At 43.9% G+C, this 20,735-nt stretch overlaps 1 protein-coding gene across 2 annotated transcripts; it reads left to right on the top strand.

Annotated features, from left to right (window-relative positions):
* Positions 1 to 1,020: 1,020 nt before the first annotated feature.
* On the top strand, positions 1,021 to 8,152 carry LOC106583108 (solute carrier family 45 member 3). 2 transcript variants are annotated; one of them, XM_014166934.2, is made up of 9 exons: positions 1,036 to 1,276; positions 3,079 to 3,210; positions 4,047 to 4,770; positions 4,920 to 5,161; positions 5,596 to 5,708; positions 5,898 to 6,367; positions 6,553 to 6,818; positions 6,960 to 7,226; positions 7,341 to 8,152. In XM_014166934.2, the coding sequence occupies exons 3-9, from the start codon at positions 4,629 to 4,631 to the stop codon at positions 7,530 to 7,532; spliced, it is 1,692 nt and encodes a 563-aa protein (XP_014022409.1). In that variant the 5' UTR covers positions 1,036 to 1,276; positions 3,079 to 3,210; positions 4,047 to 4,628; the 3' UTR covers positions 7,533 to 8,152. The 2 variants fall into 2 exon arrangements, with proteins under 2 accessions (XP_014022410.1, XP_014022409.1); XM_014166935.2 differs by lacking the exon at positions 3,079 to 3,210 and having other exon boundaries at positions 1,021 to 1,276.
* The last annotated feature ends 12,583 nt before the right edge of the window (positions 8,153 to 20,735 follow it).

Below are 20,735 nucleotides of genomic sequence, written 5' to 3'. Positions count from 1 at the left end.
TTTTAATTGCTGGCGCATGAACACTTTGATGTGTTTTTCTCCTTCAAAGTGCTTGTTTCAGCTTGAGCACTGTCATGATTTGCCCTACTACATGACTCATTTCTCTGCTCATGTTAGACATTTCTTGATTATCCTGACTTGAACATTATTCATGTCCATCTGGTATTTCTGTGCCAGTCAAAGGTAGATACGGCTCAGAGCTGTTTCTTTTGTAACATAATAACTATTAAATCCCTCTCATTTTGGATTTATTGAAGCAGTGACCTCCGACTGACTGTCCTGGTGGTTTAGGTTACTTACCTGTTGTTGTCACTGATACGCTTCGCTGGCAGGTGTGGGACCGGGATGTGATTCTCAGCTTTATAGCGGCCTCAGTAAACAGCCACTCCGGGCATGCTGTGTAGTGACTGACTGACAACTGCTTTACCTCTCTGCTGGGATATAATCAGGTCTTTAAACTGAGAGTCAGATACATAGAGTCTGTCTGCCTTTACAGCAGTGGTCACCAAACCTGGTCCTGGAGAGCTACAGGGTGTGTAGGCCTTTGTTACAGCCTAGCACTAGTCAAACAATCATTATGACCTTGATTCTTTGAGTCAATTGTGTTGGGCTGGAACAGAAATTGTGTTGGGCTGGAACAGAAGTTGTGTTGGGCTGGAACAGAAATTGTGTTGGGCTGGAACAGAAGTTGTGTTGGGCTGGAACAGAAGTTGTGTTGGGCTGGAACAGAAGTTGTGTTGGGCTGGAACAGAAGTTGTGTTGGGCTGGAACAGAAGTTGTGTTGGGCTGGAACAGAAGTCTGCACACCCTAAAGCTCTCCAGGACTAGGGTTAGAAACCATTGTCCTAAGCGATGTGTTCCTAGGAGTATGTGTCCTGAGAAGTGTGTTTTCCACTATTAGTGACAGCCGCTGTTCTGCTTTTGGCTGACACTGTCTTGTGGTGGTTAGCCCCGCCCCTACAAGTCAATTCTCCAGGACATGTAATGGGAATGCTGATATTCCAGTTTCCAACCTGAGCCTGAGCCTGGCACTCCTGACAGCTCCCACGTCAGCTGAAGACAGGTGTGTTACCTCACCACAGGTGCGACACACATCACAACAGGTGTGTTACCTAGGTCAATTTCTGATTACGCCTAGCATTGCGTGGCTTATCGGAAATGACACACACACACACACACACACACAGGACTTACTTCCTTCTGAGAGTTGACAGACATAGGCACATGAGGAGTGGACAGAAACAGCTCTACGAGTGACCCAGAGGAACGTAAGACTGTGAGTTTTGTATTTGTATTGACATTACAGTGTAAATATTCTAAGTGATGGATCAGGCCAAACTTAACAGAATTGAAGAAGTGTAAACTATAAAATGTCTTTATTCATTTAATCATTTAAGTGTGGGAATTAGAAATGTCAAGATGTTTTTAATAAATAATTGATTTACCTGTATATAATAATGAAATGATAGACACAGAGAGCTTACTGTGAAATCTTATTATATATACACTACCATTCAAAAGTTTGGCGTCACTTAGAAAACGTAGAAAATGTTTTTGAGAGAAAAGCAAAACATTTTGTCCATTAAAATAGCATCAAATTGATCCGAAATATAGTGTAGACATTGTTAATGTTGTAAATTACTATTGTAGCTGAAAACGGCAGATTTTTAATGCAATATGTACATAGGCGTACAGAGGCCCATTATCAGCAACCATCACTCCTGTGTTCCAATGGCACGTTGTGTTAGCCTTTTAAATGATAAACCTGGATTAGCTAATTGATCATTAGAAAATCCTTTTACAATTATGTTAGCACAGCTGAAAACTGTTGTTCTGATTAAAGAAGCAATAAAGCTGTCCTTCTTTAGAGTGGTTGAGTATTTGGAGCATCAGCATTTGTGGGTTCGATTACAGTCTCAAAATGGCCAGAAACAAAGGACTTTCTTCTGAAACTTGTCAGTCTATTCTTGCTCTGAGAAATGAAGGCTACTCCATGCGAGAAATTGTCAAGAAACTGAAGATCTCGTACAACGCTGTGTATTACTCCCTTCACAGAACAGTGCAAACTGGCTCTGACTTAAATGGGAAGAGGAGTGGGAGGCTCCGGTGCACAACTGAGCAAGAGGACAAGTACAGTAGAGTGTCTAGTTTGAGAAACAGATGCCTCAGAAGTCCTCAACTGGCAGCTTCATTAAATAGTACCCGCAAAACACCAGTCTCAATGTCAACAGTGAAGAGTCGACTCCGGGATGCTGGCCTTCTATGCTCCAGATACTCAACTAGTCTAAGAAGGGTTAGGGTTTTATTGCTTCTTTAATCAGAACAACAGTTTTCAGCTGTGCTAACATAAGTGCAAAACGGTTTTCTAATGATCAATTAGCCTTTTAAAATGAAAAACTTGGATTAGCTAACACAACGTGCCATTGGAACACAGGAGTGATGGTTGCCGATAATGGGCCTCTGTACACCTATGTAGATATTCCATAAAAAATCTGCCAATTCTAGCTAAAATAGTCATTTAAAACATTAACAATGTATTTTTGATCAATTTGATGTTATTTTAATGGACAGAAAATGTGCTTTTCTTTCAAAAACAAGGACATTTCTAAGTGACCCCAAACTTTTGAATGGTGGTGTATATGAAATCTTAATTTCAAGCAGAGAGCTGCTTTCTGAGATCTGCTAAAATGTTCCTGACTTCCTCAATGTCACAAACAAAAACATACAGAAAAAAATCATAGTTTGACATGACAGGACTATGTATATTCCTCATTTAATTTGTCAAGTTGTCTCAATTGTGATGCCAAGTCTTTATAAGTCAGTTTCTTGTTCCTGATATAAGTCAGACACCAAGTATTGTGTCAGGGTTTGATTGCGTTGTGTGTGAGGTGAGCTGGCAGCCAGGCTGAAAGAGGAGGACACACCTCAGTGTGCACACTGTAGGATATCTCACACAAACAATCTTATCTCTGTGAAATGTCAATGGAGCATTGAGCATACCGCAAGCTTTTTCTTTTCAAAGCCTTTTATATTTAAGTCTGCTTGTGTCATGCTGATTTAGCTTTTTGCGACCCTCAGAAACAACTTTGCAGATGACCACCAGAACATGTAAAACCCTCAAATGTTACTTCGAAAAAGCAGTACCGCACTGTCAACAGGGCTCCCGAGGGCTCCCGAGTGGCGCAGCGGTCTAAGGAACTACATCTCAGTGTAAGAGGCGTCACTGCAGTCCCTGGTTCGAGCTCAGTGCTTATTATTGAAAAAGTCTAAATCTGACTTTTGGCATATAATGTTAATGATATGTTAGAGAAAGGCCACACTGAATGATTCAGAACATGAAGAATCCTATTTGTCTTGGTAAAATGTATTTTATAACATAAGGAAGTGAAATTTCATCTACTTAGGAAATGACTGAGCTGATCCACAGAAGTATCACACACACACACACACACACACACACACACACACACACATGTGACGCTCCCACATTGGATCAACTGTAAATCCTGTCCCTCAGTTCTTTAAAGCAGACATTTCTATCTGGACAATGTGTTGTAAGTTAAATGTCAGGTGACTGAAGGTACATAAAGCTGGCAGGGTGTATGTACACAGTGATTTATTTGATTCCTTCTTGGGAAGGTACAGTATTTTCCAGCTCACCTGAAGTGTCTTATTTGAATATATCACATCTTGGAATCTTAATCAACTGTTTTCCATCCTGTTTTTCCTGCGAGTTACAGGATGAGGCAGATAGATACATGGAACCCTGCTCTCCCCCCTCTTCTCTGTCATAAGTGTTAAGCTGTAGCTTAACTCCACACCTGTTTAGAACCAGTTTATTCCAGTGGTTACTAAAGTTTCAGCATTGTGACCCATCTAAAGCCCACCAATGAGTCCCGAGTCCAGGCCCACCAGTAGGGAAACACATGTAGAAATGACTGTAGAAATAATTTGGAAGCTTGTTGCGTCCAGTATGACTTATGATATTTTATCCTTTATCATGTTGTGACTATTCATGTTAGCCTGTTCTCCCTTACTTCTCTCAGGGCCCATGTTTCCGTGTGTGGATTTCTCTGTCGATGGGCAGAGTTGAGTTAACTACACCTACACTCACCAGGCATGACCACAAGACTGGAACCCTTTATCTTCACTGACCCTTCTCTACTACCTCCATAGGACAGAGAGAAATAGACGGAGCTAGACATACAACTCTCCCACTATCTCTGTCTGCCAGAAGTGCAATGTGAGTACAGACAACACTATACATGGGGAAGCCGTCCAGTCAGCTATCTTGTCTGTTATCCACTATCTTGAGTAAAGAGACATTGGGACCTCCGGGCAGCAGCATGGGACACAAACACCAGCCTCCTTTCACCCTGCCCCTCATACTCATTTACATACGCAGGTCACTCAAGGACTACCCCCTGTAAGCCTAGACCCTTAGATCACATGGATAGAGAAGAGCATTCTGTCCTGTCCACACAGTTACTATAAACTCCTGTATCACAGTTGTCTCAGAAACTGTGTTGTCTCAGAAACTGTGTGGGAGAGAGACAGAAAGTAGGGGATAGACCAGAGAGCGAGATAGATAGATATAGAGGTATAGACAGAGGAAGCATCTTTGAGTCATGCAGGGCCGTGTGTGTCAGCTGTTGCTGGTGAATGCTTTGACCTGTGGTCTGGAGGTGTGTATGGCTGCAGGGACCTTCTACATCCCCCCTCTACTGCTGCAGGCCGGCATGGAGGAACGCTACATGACCATGGTGCTGGGTGAGTCAACACTCTATGACCATATTGTCATTCTTGAATGACTGTAGTGTGAACACTGTATGACCATGGTTTGAATAAATGATTTGTTCTCCAGCTCTGAAGTAGATCTCCTTCTCTCCCTTCCCGTTCTCTCTCTCTCGCTCTCTCAGGAGTGGGGCCAGTTCTGGGTTTGATCTTCGTGCCCATGATCGGTTTGTATAGTGACTCGTGGCGTGGACGTTTTGGTCGGCGGCGGCCATTCATCTGGCTCCTTTGTGTGGGGATTCTGCTGGGCCTGCAGGTGATGCCCCAGGCCTCTCACCTAGCTGCCTTGCTCTACCCGCAGCACCCCCGCTGGCTGGAGAGGGTCCTGCTGGCAGGGTCAGCCTGTCTGCTGGAGTTCTCTGGGCAGGTAGAGCAGAAAAGATATTGTTAAATAGTATAAATACACTAGTGCTGTATCTGGGGTAGGCCATCATTGTAAATACAAATGTGTTCTTAACTGACTTTCCTAGTTAAATAAAGGTTAAATAAAAAAATAAATCTGATTGAGTTGAAGTGAAGTAGTTCATAGGCTTGTAATTGCTGTAGTTTACAGATAACATAGATAACATTGTGATGTAGATGTTTCTGACTATATTTGAATTCTTTATTTGAATTCAAACTGCTACTTACTCTGTGTTTGTGTGTGTGTGTGTGTGTGTGTGTGTGTGTGTGTGTGTGTGTGTGTGTGTGTGTGTGTGTGTGTGTGTGGGTGTGTGTGGTGTGGTGTGGTGTGCCTGCGGTGTGCCTGCGTGCGTGCGTGTGTGGTGTTTATAGCAGCTAAATGACTGTTGTGATCCACAGGCCTGTTTCACGCCGCTGGAAGCTCTGATCTCAGACCAGTTCCCAGGAGAGGAGGAGAGCAGAAGGGCCTTCTCTGTCTACTCACTGATGATCAGCCTAGGAGGATGCCTGGGGTAAGGGACCTCTCTGTCTCTATCTATCTCTCTCACTCTCTCTCTCTGTCAATTCCCTAAAGATCAGCCTTAGGTGCTGCCTGGGGCAGGGTAACTCTCTCCATCTCTCTGAGATAGTGAATTGGACAGAGATCATATCATAAAAGAGACCAGAGTCCTCCTGTGGTATCCCTCTCTGTCTCATCCTAGGTACCTGCTGCCAGCCCTGGACTGGAGCCATGCCCCGACAGCAGCCTACCTGGGCGGTCAGGAGGCCTTCATCTATGCCCTGCTCACCCTCATCTTCCTCACCTGCCTCCTCAGCACAGTCTTCATCTCAGAGGAAAGATACACCAGAGGGGGAGAGACAACCAGGAAGGATGTTAGTGTTAGCTCCACCCTGAGCCGATACTGTGCACACTCCTTGCTGCCGCAGCCTCACTGTGTGCGGCTGGCGGTGGGGCGGAGTGTGTCGCTGTGTGTGTCGGCGCTGCCACGCATGTACAGTGTGTGTATGCACGTGCCAGCAGTCATACGCAGGCTGTTTGTAGCCGAACTGTTCAGCTGGATGGCTCTGATGAGCTTCATGCTGTTCTACACAGATTTTATGGGAGTGGGGCTGTACCGGGGAGTACCCAACGCTACACCTGGAACACAGGAGAGACTACGATACGATGAAGGTAGGATGGACAGACTTTAACTTGATTCTTATCTTTTCATTTACCGCAACGTTTCGCAGCAAATTTGTCTTCTCCTTTTTTCCTTTCCACTCCTTATCTTAAACCCTTGTAACATTTTCATATTAGATTGTCAATACATCCATTTCAATACACTCATACACCTACTTTCCCCCGTATCTCCCCAGGTGTGCGCATGGCGAGTGTGGGTCTATTCCTGCAGTGCCTGACCTCAGTGGTCTGCTCCATCCTGATGGAGCGCTGGATAGTGTTGCTAGGCACCCGGGCTGTGTATGTTAGCAGTGTGGTCCTGCTAGCGTTAGCTACAGCTGTGATGAGTTTCTCAACGAGTGTAGTGATGGTCACTGTCATGGCCGCAGCTACTGGATATACCTTCTGTGTGCTGCAGGTCCTGCCCTACACCCTGCTGTGTCTGTACCACTCTGACAGACAGGTGAGACAGATTACCACTACATGTTCTGACAGGGAAGTGATCCCAGTAGATAAACCCAATCCCACCCTATTCTCTCTATCGCTCTCTCTTCTCCATCTCTCTGTCTTTACTCCCATCCCCCTCTCTCCCTCTCTCTCTCAGGTCTTCTTCTCCAGTTCCAAATCCAGACCTTCTCACCCAGGAGATAGTGATGACCACATCCACTCCAAGCCCCTCCTTCCCCCTGACTCCGTCCATGGCAATAGGTATCCAGAGGGGGTCAATCTCCCCGGGGCCCCAATTCTTTCCTCCTCCACCTCCCCCCACGTGTCCCTTCCCCTGGAGAGAGAAGGAGAGCCCATACCCCTGCCTCAGAGAGGGATGTGTCTAGACATGGCTATCCTAGACAGTGCCTACCTGCTTTCACAGGTAAACACTAAAGCTAGGCTCTAAAGGTTAGACCAGTTGACCAGTGAACAGACTAGTGTGTGTTATTTGCCTCAACAATAATGGTTATTCTATTGTGTTCTCTTCTCTGGCCAGGTGCTGCCTGCTCTGTGTCTGGGCTCCATAGTGCAGCAGTCTCACAGTGTCAGTGCCTATATGGCCTCAGCCTGCTCCCTCAGCATCATGGCCATGCTCTGCTCCACCGGTGTCATCTTCACACGCAGTGACCTCCACAAGCTCACAGGGTCAAAGGACAGCGCTCCAACACTGACGGGGCTAAAGAGTTAACCCATTGTGGATGTATCTGTGTTGTGGAATTGCAGATTTCTATTGGAGTTTGTCTGTCCATTATCATCGAATGGAATCCGGAATCCTGTAGAATCCGGTATGGAATCCTGTGGAATCCGGTATGGAATCCTGTAGAATCCGGTATGGAATCCTATAGATTGCAAAATATGCCATCTGACTCCTCAAATGCATCAGGGGTTAAAGAACCAAGGGTTGATGGTTGCAGTCCTGACATCAGCACCTCTGAGACTGACTGACAGACTGACAGACTGACAGACTGACTGACTGAAAGGACAGGTACTTCTTGTTTAGTGTGCTGGCACAACCAAGAGAGGAGGTCAATCCTGGGAAACACTGTAATGGACAGTAAAATAGTTTTCCTTCCTAAATTGGTCACCATATATGCTGGTCACAGATGCTTCAACATATCAGGGGGAATACTGAGACAGGCCACTGTTCCTCTGACACGATAAAGGGGGATAAAGTGATACTGCTTATTGCTATGTCTGACATGTATTATGTTTGCTATTGGTTACTGCAATCGAACATGTTTCAAAGTACACTTTGTTTACTGTTATAACTAAAATGTAGCATGATTGCTATCTGAGGCCATGAGAGTATTCTGAAGTCTGTTGTGCCTTTGTGTACAGTAAGTTTACTAGATGTATATACAGTGGGGAGAACAAGTATTTGATACACTGCCGATTTTGCAGGTTTTCCTACTTACAAAGCATGTAGAGGTCTGTAATTTTTATCATAGGTACACTTCAACTGTGAGAGACGGAATCTAAAACAAAAATCCAGAAAATCACATTGTATGATTTTTAAGTAATTAATTTGCATTTTATTGCATGACATAAGTATTTGATCACCTACCAACCAGTAAGAATTCCGGCTCTCACAGACCTGTTAGTTTTTCTTTAAGAAGCCCTCCTGTTCTCCACTCATTACCTGTATTAACTGCACCTGTTTCAACGTGTTACCTGTATAAAAGTTACCTGTTCACACACTCAATCAAACAGACTCCAACCTCTCCACAATGGCCAAGACCAGAGAGCTGTGTAAGGACATCAGGGATAAAATTGTAGACCTGCACAAGGCTGGGAAGGGCTACAGGACAATAGGTAAGCAGCTTGGTGAGAAGGCAACAACTGTTGGCGCAATTATTAGAAAATGGAAGAAGTTCAAGATGACGGTCAATCACCCTCGGTCTGGGGCTCCATGCAAGATCTCACCTCGTGGGGCATCAATGATCATGAGGAAGGTGAGGGATCAGCCCAGAACTACACGGCAGGACCTGGTCAATGACCTGAAGAGAGCTGGGACCACAGTCTCAAAGAAAACCATTAGTAACACACTACGCCGTCATGGATTAAAATACTGCAGTGCACGCAAGGTCCCCCTGCTCAAGCCAGCGCATGTCCAGGCCCGTCTGAAGTTTGCCAATGACCATCTGGATGATCCAGAGGAGGAATGGGAGAAGGTCATGTGGTCTGATGAGACAAAAATAGAGCTTTTTGGTCTAAACTCCACTCGCTGTGTTTGGAGGAAGAAGAAGGATGAGTACAACCCCAAGAATACCATCCCAACCGTGAAGCATGGAGGTGGAAACATCATTCTTTGGGGATGCTTTTCTGCAAAGAGGACAGGACTACTGCACCGTATTGAGGGGAGGATAGATGGGGCCATGTATCGCGAGATCTTGGCCAACAACCTCCTTCCCTCAGTAAGAGCATTGAAGATGGGTCGTTGCTGGGTCTTCCAGCATGATACCGACCCGAAACACACAGCCAGGGAAACTAAGGAGTGGCTCCGTAAGAAGCATCTCAAGGTCCTGGAGTGGCCTAGCCAGTCTCCAGACCTGAACCCAATAGAAAATCTTTGGAGGGAGCTGAAAGTCCATATTGCCCAGCGACAGCCCCGAAACCTGAAGGATCTGGAGAAGGTCTGTATGGAGGAGTGGGCCAAAATCCCTGCTGCAGTGTGTGCAAACCTGGTCAAGAACTACAGGAAACGTATGATCTCTGTAATTGCAAACAAAGGTTTCTGTACCAAATATTAAGTTCTGCTTTTCTGATGTATCAAATACTTATGTCATGCAATAAAATGCAAATTAATTACTTAAAAATCATACAATGTGATTTTCTGGATTTCCGTCTCTCACAGTTGAAATGTACCTATGATAAAAATTACAGACCTCTACATGCTTTGTAAGTAGGAAAACCTGCAAAATCGGCAGTGTATCAAATACTTGTTCTCCCCACTGTAGGGATGTATGTATTTATGTGAGCCCAAGGGCCAGAGGGAAAGTTGGGGTATGACTCCCACTCTGCTATTTGCATTGGGGTTGAGGGGTAAGGAGGAGAGGTGATGTGTTTTTGTGTGTTTTCCCCCCCATGTTTCCATGATAATGATAATTCCTTGTGTGTGATTTTGGGGGGGTGGGGTCAGGGGACTCCTCTCAGTGTGTCTGATCCAATGACGTATATAAATCCTCGATTGACGATGCTATGTATTGGCCATTGAGAGGCTTTGAAGACACCGGTAGGCCATATTGGCATTCCCCAGTAGGAGCTGTCTTCTATAGGAATGAATGGAATTCTACAGTATTTCAATTAAATGTTTCAAGGACAAAATTACATTACATTTAAGTATTTTGTTGTCGTACAGGGGACAGTAATATTAGTACAAAAAAAAAACTGTTTAGCGCACACAATATAATTTAAAAGTATGCATTCAGGTGTCTGTAATAGAATAAACGTGTCAATTGATAAATGTGTCAATTGAGGAGTGCCATGATGGCTGCCCGGTGGCTTCTATACAGCACCAGGGTTTTAAAACATCATTGGTCTGATCCGATCCTGCTGTGCTCTGTTGCCAGGGAAGCTATCTGGTTCCACTCTCATAAGGAGTGCCATATGTAACATAGTACAGTTAAATACAGTACAACATGAAGATAGGCTAAAACTGCTTCTCTAATAGAAATCTCCAATCACACTTGTAGGTGACTTTGGCTAGCGTAGAAACACGTCATCGGGTCTAACGTTTGTCTCGCACCGAACTGCGTATGAGCAGACCTTCAAATCAAAGGCACTCCTTTTTTGGGGGGGGGGTGAAAACGTGTCAGTTTGTCACTTTCACGAGGTTGGAGGAATAACATGTGTAACTATTTAAGACATTTGCTCGACTCTATGATGTGGCTTTAGATTTCCAAAAAATTAACAACTAAGAAATTACCTCTACCATTTCAAACCCCTGCCTAGTCTGTTTTGTCTGTTTTGCAAGTGTTCCCGGAACATCTCTTGATGTTGCGCTTCTGGGTTTAAAACCTCTGTGGTACAGTACTCACAGAGACTCCTCTTCACTCTCACTTGTCTGTCATGCACAGTTGAAGTCGGAAGTTTATATACACCTTAGCCAAATACATTTAAACTCAGTTTTTCACAATTCCTGACATTTAATCCTAGTAAAAATTCTCTGTCTCTGTCACCACTTTATTTTAAGAATGTGAAATGTCAAAATAATAGAGAGAATGATTTATTTCAGCTTTTATTTCTTTTATCACATTCCCAGTGGGTCAGGAGTTTACATACACTCAACTAGTAGTTGGTAGCATTGACTTTAAATTGTTTAACTTGGGTCAAACGTTTCGGGTAGCCTTCCACAAGCTTCCCACAATAAGTTGGGTGAATTGTGGCCCATTCCTCCTGACAGAGCTGGTGTAACTGAGTCAAGTTTGTAGGCCTCCTTGCACACACACACTTTTTCAGTTCTGCCCACAAATGTTCTATAGGATTGAGGTCAGGGCTTTGTGATTGCCACTCCAATACCTTGACTTTGTTGTCCTTAAGCCATTTTGCCACAACTTTGGAAGTATGCTTGGGGTCATTGTCCATTTGGAAGACCCATTTGCGACCAAGCTCTTCCTGACTGATGTCTTGAGATGTTGCTTCAATATATCCACATAATTTTCCTGCCTTATGATGCAATCTATTTTGTGAAGTGCACCAGTCCCTCCTGCAGCAAAGCACCCCCACAACATGATGCTGCCACCCCCGTGCTTAACGGTTGGGATGGTGTGCTTAACGGTTGGGATGGTGTTCTTCGGCTTGCAAGCCTCCCACTTTTTCCTCCAATCATAACAATGGTTATTATGGCCAAACAGGTCTATTTTTGTTTCATCAGACCAGAGGACATTTCTCTAAAAAGTACAATCTTTGTCCCCATGTGCAGTTGCAAACCGTAGTCTGGCTTTTTTTATGGCGGTTTTGGAGCAGTGGCTTTTTCCTTGCTGAGTGGCCTTTCAGGTAATGTCGATTTAGGACTCGTTTTACTGTGGATATAGACACTTTTGTGCCTGTTTCCTCCAGCATCTTCACAAGATCCTTTGCTGTTGTTCTGGGATTGATTTGCACTTTTCGCACCAAAGAACGTTCATCTCTAGGAGAGAGAACGTGTCATCTTCCTAAGCGGTATGACTTCTGCGTGGTCCCATGGTGTTTATACTTGCATACTATTGTTTGTACAGATGAACGTGGTACCTTCAGGCGTTTGGAAATTGCTCCCAAGGATGAACCAGACTTGTGGAGGTCTACAATTTTTTTCTGAGGTCTTGGCTGATTTCTTTTGATTTTCCCATGATGTCAAGCAAAGAGGCACTGAGTTTGAAGGTAGGCCTAAAAATACATCCACAGGTACACCTCCAATGGACTCAAATGATATCAATTAGTCTATCAGAAACTTCTAAAGCCTTGACATCATTTTCTGGAATTTTCCAATCTGTTTAAAGGCACAGTCAACTTAGTGTATGTAAACTTCTGACCCACTGGAATTGTGATACAGTGAATTATAAGTGAAATAATCTGTGTAAACAATTGTTGGAAAAATTACTTGTGTTATGCACAAAGTAGATGTCCTAATCGACTTGCCAAAACTATAGTTTGTTAACAAGACATTTGTGGAGTGGTTGAAAAAACAGTTTTAATGTCTCCAACCTAAGTGTATGTAAACTTCTGACTTCAACTGTATGTCCATTTTGCTGATTGTAATTATATGGTAAGCAAGGGATGGAAATAAACCGGAAAGAACAAAATTATTTGAGGAACAGAACCCGAACCAAAAACGAAAGTGATCTATAATGTTCCGCAACATAACTGTTCATTTAAATGCATGGGAACTAGTTAATAATATTCTGTTAAGTCCCAGGCATTTTTTTCCAGTCCCACAAAAATCTCAACAAAGTGCCTATGCAATGCCCTCACTCTGTCACCAAAGATTATGGATATACTGACAAGATACATGTCTCTCCACCCTAACAATGGGAGTCATTGTCCACAAAGCGGCATGGCGGGCTGTCTAGCTCCCGTCTATCCTTTCTTTGGATTGGTGCATGCATCTAATTATTGTAATCCTTTTTTAAATATTCGATGAGGGTTGTTGACGTCAAACGCCAGTAGAGAGAGATACTACTAACCTCATGCCATTAATATGCATAGCCATCTTGAGACAACTCCGATATAAAGTGTTTTTTCTCAAAGTTGCTGGGATGTCCTACTTATATCAGTACACTCGAAACAGCTTAAGTATTATGAAACTTCTATTCGATCAAATAAACTTCATGTAGCAAATAAGCCATTCGATGTTTTGGTGGGGAGGGGAATTCAACACTCATTAACCATCATATGTATGTAGATTTTTTTTATGCATAAGTTAGCTAGCTTAGCTAGCATGTTCTCCAGTTGCATTGGCTGCTAGCTAGGTCTGACCATAAAAACTATTTTAAAAAACGTATGTCCATGGAGAGTGACAATTGAGGTCTGATAAACCTCTTGCTATGTCATAAATTGGGTTATAATTTGAGTATTTTGAAACGGATGGCGATAGATTTGATTTGTTGATTGACTAGGCTACTTGGCTAGTACCTGACGATGGTAACCAAGTCACATGACCCATCATGTAAATACAGTGCATTTGGAAAGTATTCAGACCCCTTGACTTTTTCCACATTTAGTAACGTTACAGTTTTATTCTAAAATTAATTAAATAGTTTTTTCCCTTACTAATCTACACACAATACCCCATAGTGACAAAGCAAAAACAAGTTTTATACATTTTTTGCCAATTTATAAAAAATTAAAAACTGAAATTTGTTCCTACAATCCGGTCTCTATGACTACCCTTATGTATGTTTTCTACAGAAGAGTGCCAACTTAACTTTTAAAAAGTTACTACAAATCAAATCAAATGGATTTGTCACATGCGTCGAATACAACAAGTGTGTTGATTGTACCGTAAAATGCTTACTTATGAGCCCATTCCCAGCAATGCAGTTAAAAAGTAAGAAAATTAACAATAAATATGAAGTAAAATAGTTCCACAATAAAATAACAATAACGAGGCTATATACAGGCTATATACAAGGAGTACCGGTAATGAGTTAGTGTACTGAAGAGGTACTTGGGTTGATTTATTGAGGTAATATGTACATGTAGGTTTGGTTAGGTGATTGAAGTACTATGGACATCTAGGTATGGGTAAAAAGCAGAAAGTCTGGGTAGCCGTTTGATTAACTGCTTGGCAGTCTTATGGCTTTGGGGTAGAATCTGTTCAAAAGAACTTAGGTCCCAGATTTGGTACTCTGGTACCAGTAACGCTTATACCGCTGATTGAGTGTAGTCTGGCCCAGGAGTGTGAAGGTGAACGGAAAGGCACTGGAGCAACGAACCGCCCTTGCTGTCTCTGCCTGGCATACCCTAATACAGGGGCTGAGTCACTGGCTTACTGGTGCTCTTCCATGTTGTCCCTAGGAGGGGTGCGTCACTTGAGTAGGTTGAGGCACTGACGTGATCTTCCTGACCTTCTTTCTTTCTTTCTTTCTTTCTTTCTTTCTTTCTTTCTTTCTTTCTTTCTTTCTTTCTTTCTTTCTTTCTTTCTTTCTTTCTTTCTTTCTTTCTTTCTTTCTTTCTTTCTTTCTTTCTTTCTTTCTTTCTTTCTTTCTTTCTTTCTTTCTTTCTTTCTCTCAGAGGACCTGTCCTAGGACCATGCCTCAGGACTACCTGGCCTGATGACTCCTTGCTGTCCCCAGTTCACCTGTCTGTGCTGCTGCTCCAGTTTCAACTGTTCTGCCTGCGGCTATGGAACTCTGATCTGTTCACCGGACGTGCTACCTGTCCCAGACCTGCTGTTTTCAACTCTCTAGAGACAGCAGGAGCGGTAGAGATACTCTGAATGATCGGCTATGAAAAGCCAACTGACATGCACTCCTGAGGTGCTGACCTGTTGCACCCTCGACAACCACTGTGATTATTATTATTTGACCCTGCTGGTCATCTATGAACATTTGAACATCTTGGCCATGTTCTGTTATAATCTCCACCTGGCACAGCCAGAAGAGGACTGGCCACCCCTCATAGCCTGGTTCCTCTCTAGAGTTCTTCCTAAGTTCTGGCCTTTCTAGGGAGTTTTTCCTAGCCACCGTGCTTCTACACCTGCATTGCTTGCTGTTTGGGGTTTTAGGCTGGGTTTCTGTACAGCACTTTGTGACATCAGCTGATGTAAGAAGGGCTTTATAATTCAATTTGATTGATTGATTGCTTACCGTGCAGTAGCAGAGAGAACAGACTGTAACTTGGGTGGCTGGAGTCTTCCTCTGACATCACCTGGTATAGAGGTCCTGGATGACAGGGAGCTCGTGCCCCAGTGATGTACTGAGCCGTATGCACTACCCTCTGTAGTGCCTTGCTGTCGGATGCGAGCAGTTTCCATACCAAGCGGTGATGCAGCCATTCAAGATGCTCTCAATGGTGCCGACAGGGCAGGAGATGCCTAGTGGATAAAGTTGAAGTCAGGTCAAAGGAAGGGAGGGCATTGATGAATGAAAAACAAACCGGGTGGTCTCGAGCACATCTCTGTCCCTTAGGTAATATTTACAAGAGAGAGAAATAATTAATGGCAGCACATCCAAGATCACAAAGTACATCAGCTACAGTATTCTAAACCTGGCACTTAAATTTTCTTTCAAAAATCAATTAATTTGATAGTCAGGAGTCTGTTTCGACTCCAAAATGCCTTTGTCCCATTAATCTGTACTTTCTCCTGAAGTGTTCATTCAGCACTCCAACTGAAGATGGGCACTCAAACTGAAGATGGCACCAAAAGACATGGTAGCTTTGCTTCTAGCTCCTAAGCAACTTTGAAGTATTTAACCCAGAACATTTTTTAATTCACAGAGTCATGGCTCTCTCTGGATATACTGTCCCCATGCATACAGCCAGCTGGGTTCTCAGTACATTGCGCAGACAGGAATAAAGAACTCTCCGGGAAGAAGAAAGGCGGTGGTGTATGTTTCATGATCAACTACTTATGGTGTGATTGTGATAATCTACAGGAATTCAAGTCCTTTTGTTCACCCAACCTAGAATATCTCACAATCAAATGTCGACCGTATTACCTACCAAGAGAATTCTCTTCTGTTATAGTCACAGCCGTGTGTATTCCCCCTCAAGCCGATACCACGACGGCCCTCAAGGAACTACACTGGACTTTGTTGAAACTGGAAACCACATACCCTGAGGCCGCATTTATTGTAGCTGGGGATTTTAACAAAGCAAATTTGAGGAAAACACTACCGAAGTTCTATCAACACATTGCCTGTAGTACTCGCACTACAAAAACTCTCAAACATCGTTACTCTCCCTTCCGGGACAGCTACAAGGCCCTCCACTGCCCTCCCTTCGGCAAATCAGATCACAACTCCATTCTGCTCCTCCCTTCCTATAGGAAGAAACTCAAACAGGAAGTACCATTGCTAAGGTCTATTTAGAATCCATGCTTCAAGATTGTTTCAATCACGTCGACTGGGGTATGTTCTGGGTTGCCTCAGAGAATAACATTGACGTATACACAGACACGGTGACTGAGTTCATCAGGAAGTGTATAGGGGATGTTGTGTCCACTGTGACTATTAAAACCTACCCAAACCAAAAACAGTGGATAGATGGCAGCTCTCGTGCAAAAATGAAAGCGCGAACCACTGCATTTAACCACGGCAAGGTGATTGGAAATATGGTCAGATACAAACAGTGTAATCTTTCCCTCTGTAAGGCAATCAAACAGGCAAAACGTTAGTACAGAGACAAAGTGGAGTTGCAATTCAACGGCTCAGACAAGAGACGTATGTGGCAGGGTCTACAGACAATCACGGATTACAAGGGAAAATCAGCCAAGTCGCAGACACCGACGTCTTGCTCCCGGACAAGCTAAACACCTTTGCCCGCTTTGAGGATAGCACAGTGCCACCGACACGGTCCGCTCCCAACATCCCCACAGCATGACGCTGCTACCATGATGCTTCACTGTAGGGATGGTGCCAGGTTTCCTCCAGACATGGTGCTTGGCATTCAGGCCAAAGAGAATCTTGTTTCTCATGGTCTGAGAGTCTTTTGGTGCCTTTTGGAAAAGTGGGCTGTCATGTGCCTTTTACTGAGGAGTGGCTTCTGTCTGGCCACTCTACCATAAAGGCCCAATTGGTGGAGTGCTGCAGAGATGATTGTCCTTCTGGAAGGTTCTCCCATCTCGCCAGAGGAACTCTAGAGCTCTGTCAGAGTGACCATCGGGTTCTTGGTCACCTCCTTGACCAAGGCCCTTCTCCCCCGATTGCTCAGTTTGGCCGGGCTGCCAACTCTAGGAAGAGTCTTGGTGGTTCCAAACTTCTTCCATTTAAGAATGATGGAGGCCATTGTGTTCTTGGGGAAGTTCAATGTTGCAGAAATGTTTTGGTACTCTTCGCCAGATCTGTGCCTCGACACAATCCTGTCTCGGTGCTCTACGGACAATTCCTTTGACCTCATGGCTTGGTTTTTGCTCTGACATAAACTGTCAACTGTGGGACCTTATATAGACAGGTGTGTGCCTTTCCAAATCATGTCCAATAAATTGAATTTTACCTAATGCTCAAACACTTTTGATAATATATTGGATTGTTTTATATATTTTTATGGTTTTAAACAGTTTGTAATTGTATCAAGGGAAAGGTTAAGTTGTTACACAAGGTAATAGCACGTAGTAGTGCCTTACATAATTTCATTTTTATTTGCAAGCTTCTTTCTCCTTCCTTTTATCTTGTGAATAAAATATTTTAAACATCAAACATTATTTTTCATATGTAAACTAAATTATTTGAATTTGACTGTCCATTATGTTTGATACAGAAGTTATTCATAAGGACTGGGCTGGAATCAGATTACACCACCCAAATCCACACCAACACAATGAAGGGATTAAAAACACAGCAGACTGGATCATTGTGGCCAATATCCTGAATCTCCAGCAGAGGTCCCCGTTGTATTGCTAAAACACTCCCAAACATGATAATGGAGGTAGGCTCTGGTCTTGCAATGTGGTCTCAGGTCATTTCATATTATTCTGTACGTAAAGCCATTAGTATGATCTATTTACTATGATCTATTTACTATGATCTGTTATGTTTGGTATGGTATGTATTAATTTGTGGATGTCCATCATCCATTTCGTTTGATATGTTATGAATTACAATTCGTATATGTTCGAATTGTAATTCGTACAATTTGTTAGGGATTTGAAAAAGTAAACTATGTTACGAATAGGAAAAAATTATGATACGTTATGAATTCCAATTTGTTGTGGCTAACGTTAGCTAGGTGACTAATGCTAACATTAGCTAGCGCTAATCTAATCAAATCAAATGTATTGGTCACATACATGGTTAGCAGATGTTAATGCAAGTGTAGCGAAATGCTTGTGCTTCGAGTTCTGACCGTGCAGTAATATCTAACAAGTAATCTAACAATTTCACAACTACCTTATACACACAAGTGTAAAGGAATGAATAAGAATATGTACATATAAATATATGGATGAGCGATGGCCGTGCGGCATAGGCAAGATGCAGTATATGGTATAGAGTACAGTATATACATGTGATGAGTAACGTAGGGTATGTAAACATTATATAAAGTGGCATTGTTTAAAGTGACTAGTGATACATTTATTACATCCCATTTTTAATCATTAAAGTGGCTAGAGATTTGAGTCAGTATGTTGGCAGCAGCCTCTCTATGTTAGTCATGGCTGTTTAACAGTCTGATGGCATTGAGATAGAAGCTGTTTTTCACTCTCTCGGTCCCAGCTTTGAAGCACCTGTACTGACCTCGCCTTCTGGATGATAGCGGGGTGAACAGGCAGTGGCTCGGGTGGTTGTTGTCCTTGATGATCTTTTTGGCCTTCCTGTGACATCGGGTGGTGTAGGTGTCCTGGAGGGCAGGTATTTTGCCCCCGGTGATGCGTTGTGTAGACCTCACTACCCTCTGGAGAGCCTTACGGTTGTGGGCGGAGCAGCTGCCGTACCAGGCGGTGATACAGCCCGACAGGATGCTCTCGATTGTGCATCTGTAAAAGTTTGTGAGTGTTTTCGGTGGCAAGCCAAATTGCTTCAGCCTCCTGAGGTTGAAGAGGCGCTGTTGCGCCTTCTTCACCACGCTGTCTGTGTGGGTGGACCATTTCAGTTTGTCTGTGATGTGTACACTGAGGAACTTAAAACGTTCCACATTCTCCACTACTGCTCCGTCGATGTGGATAGAGGGGTGCTCCCTCTGCTGTTTCCTGAAATCCCCGATCATCTCCTTTGTTTTGTTGACGTTGAGTATGAGGTTATTTTCCTGACACCACACTCCAGGGGCCCTCACCTCCTCCCTGTAGGCCGTCTCGTCGTTGTTGGTAATCAAGCCTACCACTGTAGTGTCATCTGCAAACTTGATGATTGAGTTGGAGGCGTGCATGGCCACGCAGTCATGGGTGAACAGGGAGTACAGGAGAGGACTGAGAACGCACCCTTGTGGGGTCCCAGTGTTGAGGATTCGCGGGTAGAGATGTTGTTATCTACCCTCACCACCTGGGGGCGGCCCAGTCCTAGAAAGTCCAGGACCCAGTTGCACAGGGCGGGGTTCAGACCCAGGGTCTCGAGCTTAATGATGAGTTTGGAGGGTACTATGGTGTTAAATTCTGAGCTGTAATCGATGAACAGCATTCTTACATAGGTATTCCTCTTGTCCAGATGGGTTAGGGCAGTGTACAGTGTGATTGCGATTGCGTCGTCTGTGGACCTATTGGGGTGGTAAGCAAATTGGAGTGGGTCTAGGGTGTCAGGTAGGGTGGAGGTGATATGACACTTGACTAGTCTCTCAAAGCACTTCATGATGACAAAAGTGGGGCGATAGTCATTTAGCTCAGTTACCTTAGCTTTCTTGGGAACAGGAACAATGGTGGCCCTCTTGAAGCATGTGGGAACAGCAGACTGGGATAGGGATGGATTGAATATGTCCGTAAACACACCAGCCAGCTGGTCTGCGCATGCTCTGAGGACGCGGCTATGGATGCCGTCTGGGCCGGCAGCTTTGACAGGGTTAACACATTTAAATGTTTTATTCACGTTGGCTGCAGTGAAGGAGAGCCCACAGGTTTTGGTAGCGGGCCGTGTCAGTGGCACTGTATTGTCCTCAAAGCGAGCAAAGAAGTTGTTTAGGTTGTCTGGGAGCAAGACGTCGGTGTCCACGATGGGGCTGGTTTTCTTTTTGTAATCCGTGATTGACTGTAGACCCTGCCACCTATCTCGTGTCTGAGCCGTTGAATTGCAACTCTACTTTGTCTCTATACTGACGCTTAGCTTGTTTGATTGCCTTGTGGAGGGAATAGCTACACTGTTTGTATTCGGTCATGTTTCCAGTCGCCTTGCCATGATTAAATGCAGTGGTTCGCGCTTTCAGTTTTGCGTAAATGCTGCCATCAATCCACGGTTTCTGGTTGGGGAAGGTTTTAATTGTCACCGTGGGTACAATATCACCGATGCACTTGCTAATAAACTCGCTCACTGAATCAGCGTATACATCAATGTTGTTGTCTGGGGCTATCCGGAACATATCCCAGTTCACGTGATCGAAGCAGTCTTGAAGCGTGGAATCATATTGGTCGGACCAGCGTTGAACAGACCTGAGCACAGGGTTTCCTGTTATATTTTCTGTCTATAGTCTGGGAGCAACAACATGGAGTCTTGGTCAGATTTGCCAAAAGGATGGCGAGAGAGGGCTTTGTATGCGTCGCGGAAGTTAGAGTAGCAATGATCCAGAATGCTGATGTCTCTGATGTCTCTCTGGAAGGCAACCCTTGCTCGAA

Source organism: Salmo salar, chromosome ssa22 (genome assembly GCF_905237065.1).
Source record: "Salmo salar chromosome ssa22, Ssal_v3.1, whole genome shotgun sequence".
NCBI classification, from domain to species: domain Eukaryota; kingdom Metazoa; phylum Chordata; class Actinopteri; order Salmoniformes; family Salmonidae; genus Salmo; species Salmo salar.
This window is presented reverse-complemented; position numbering and strand designations above follow the sequence as displayed.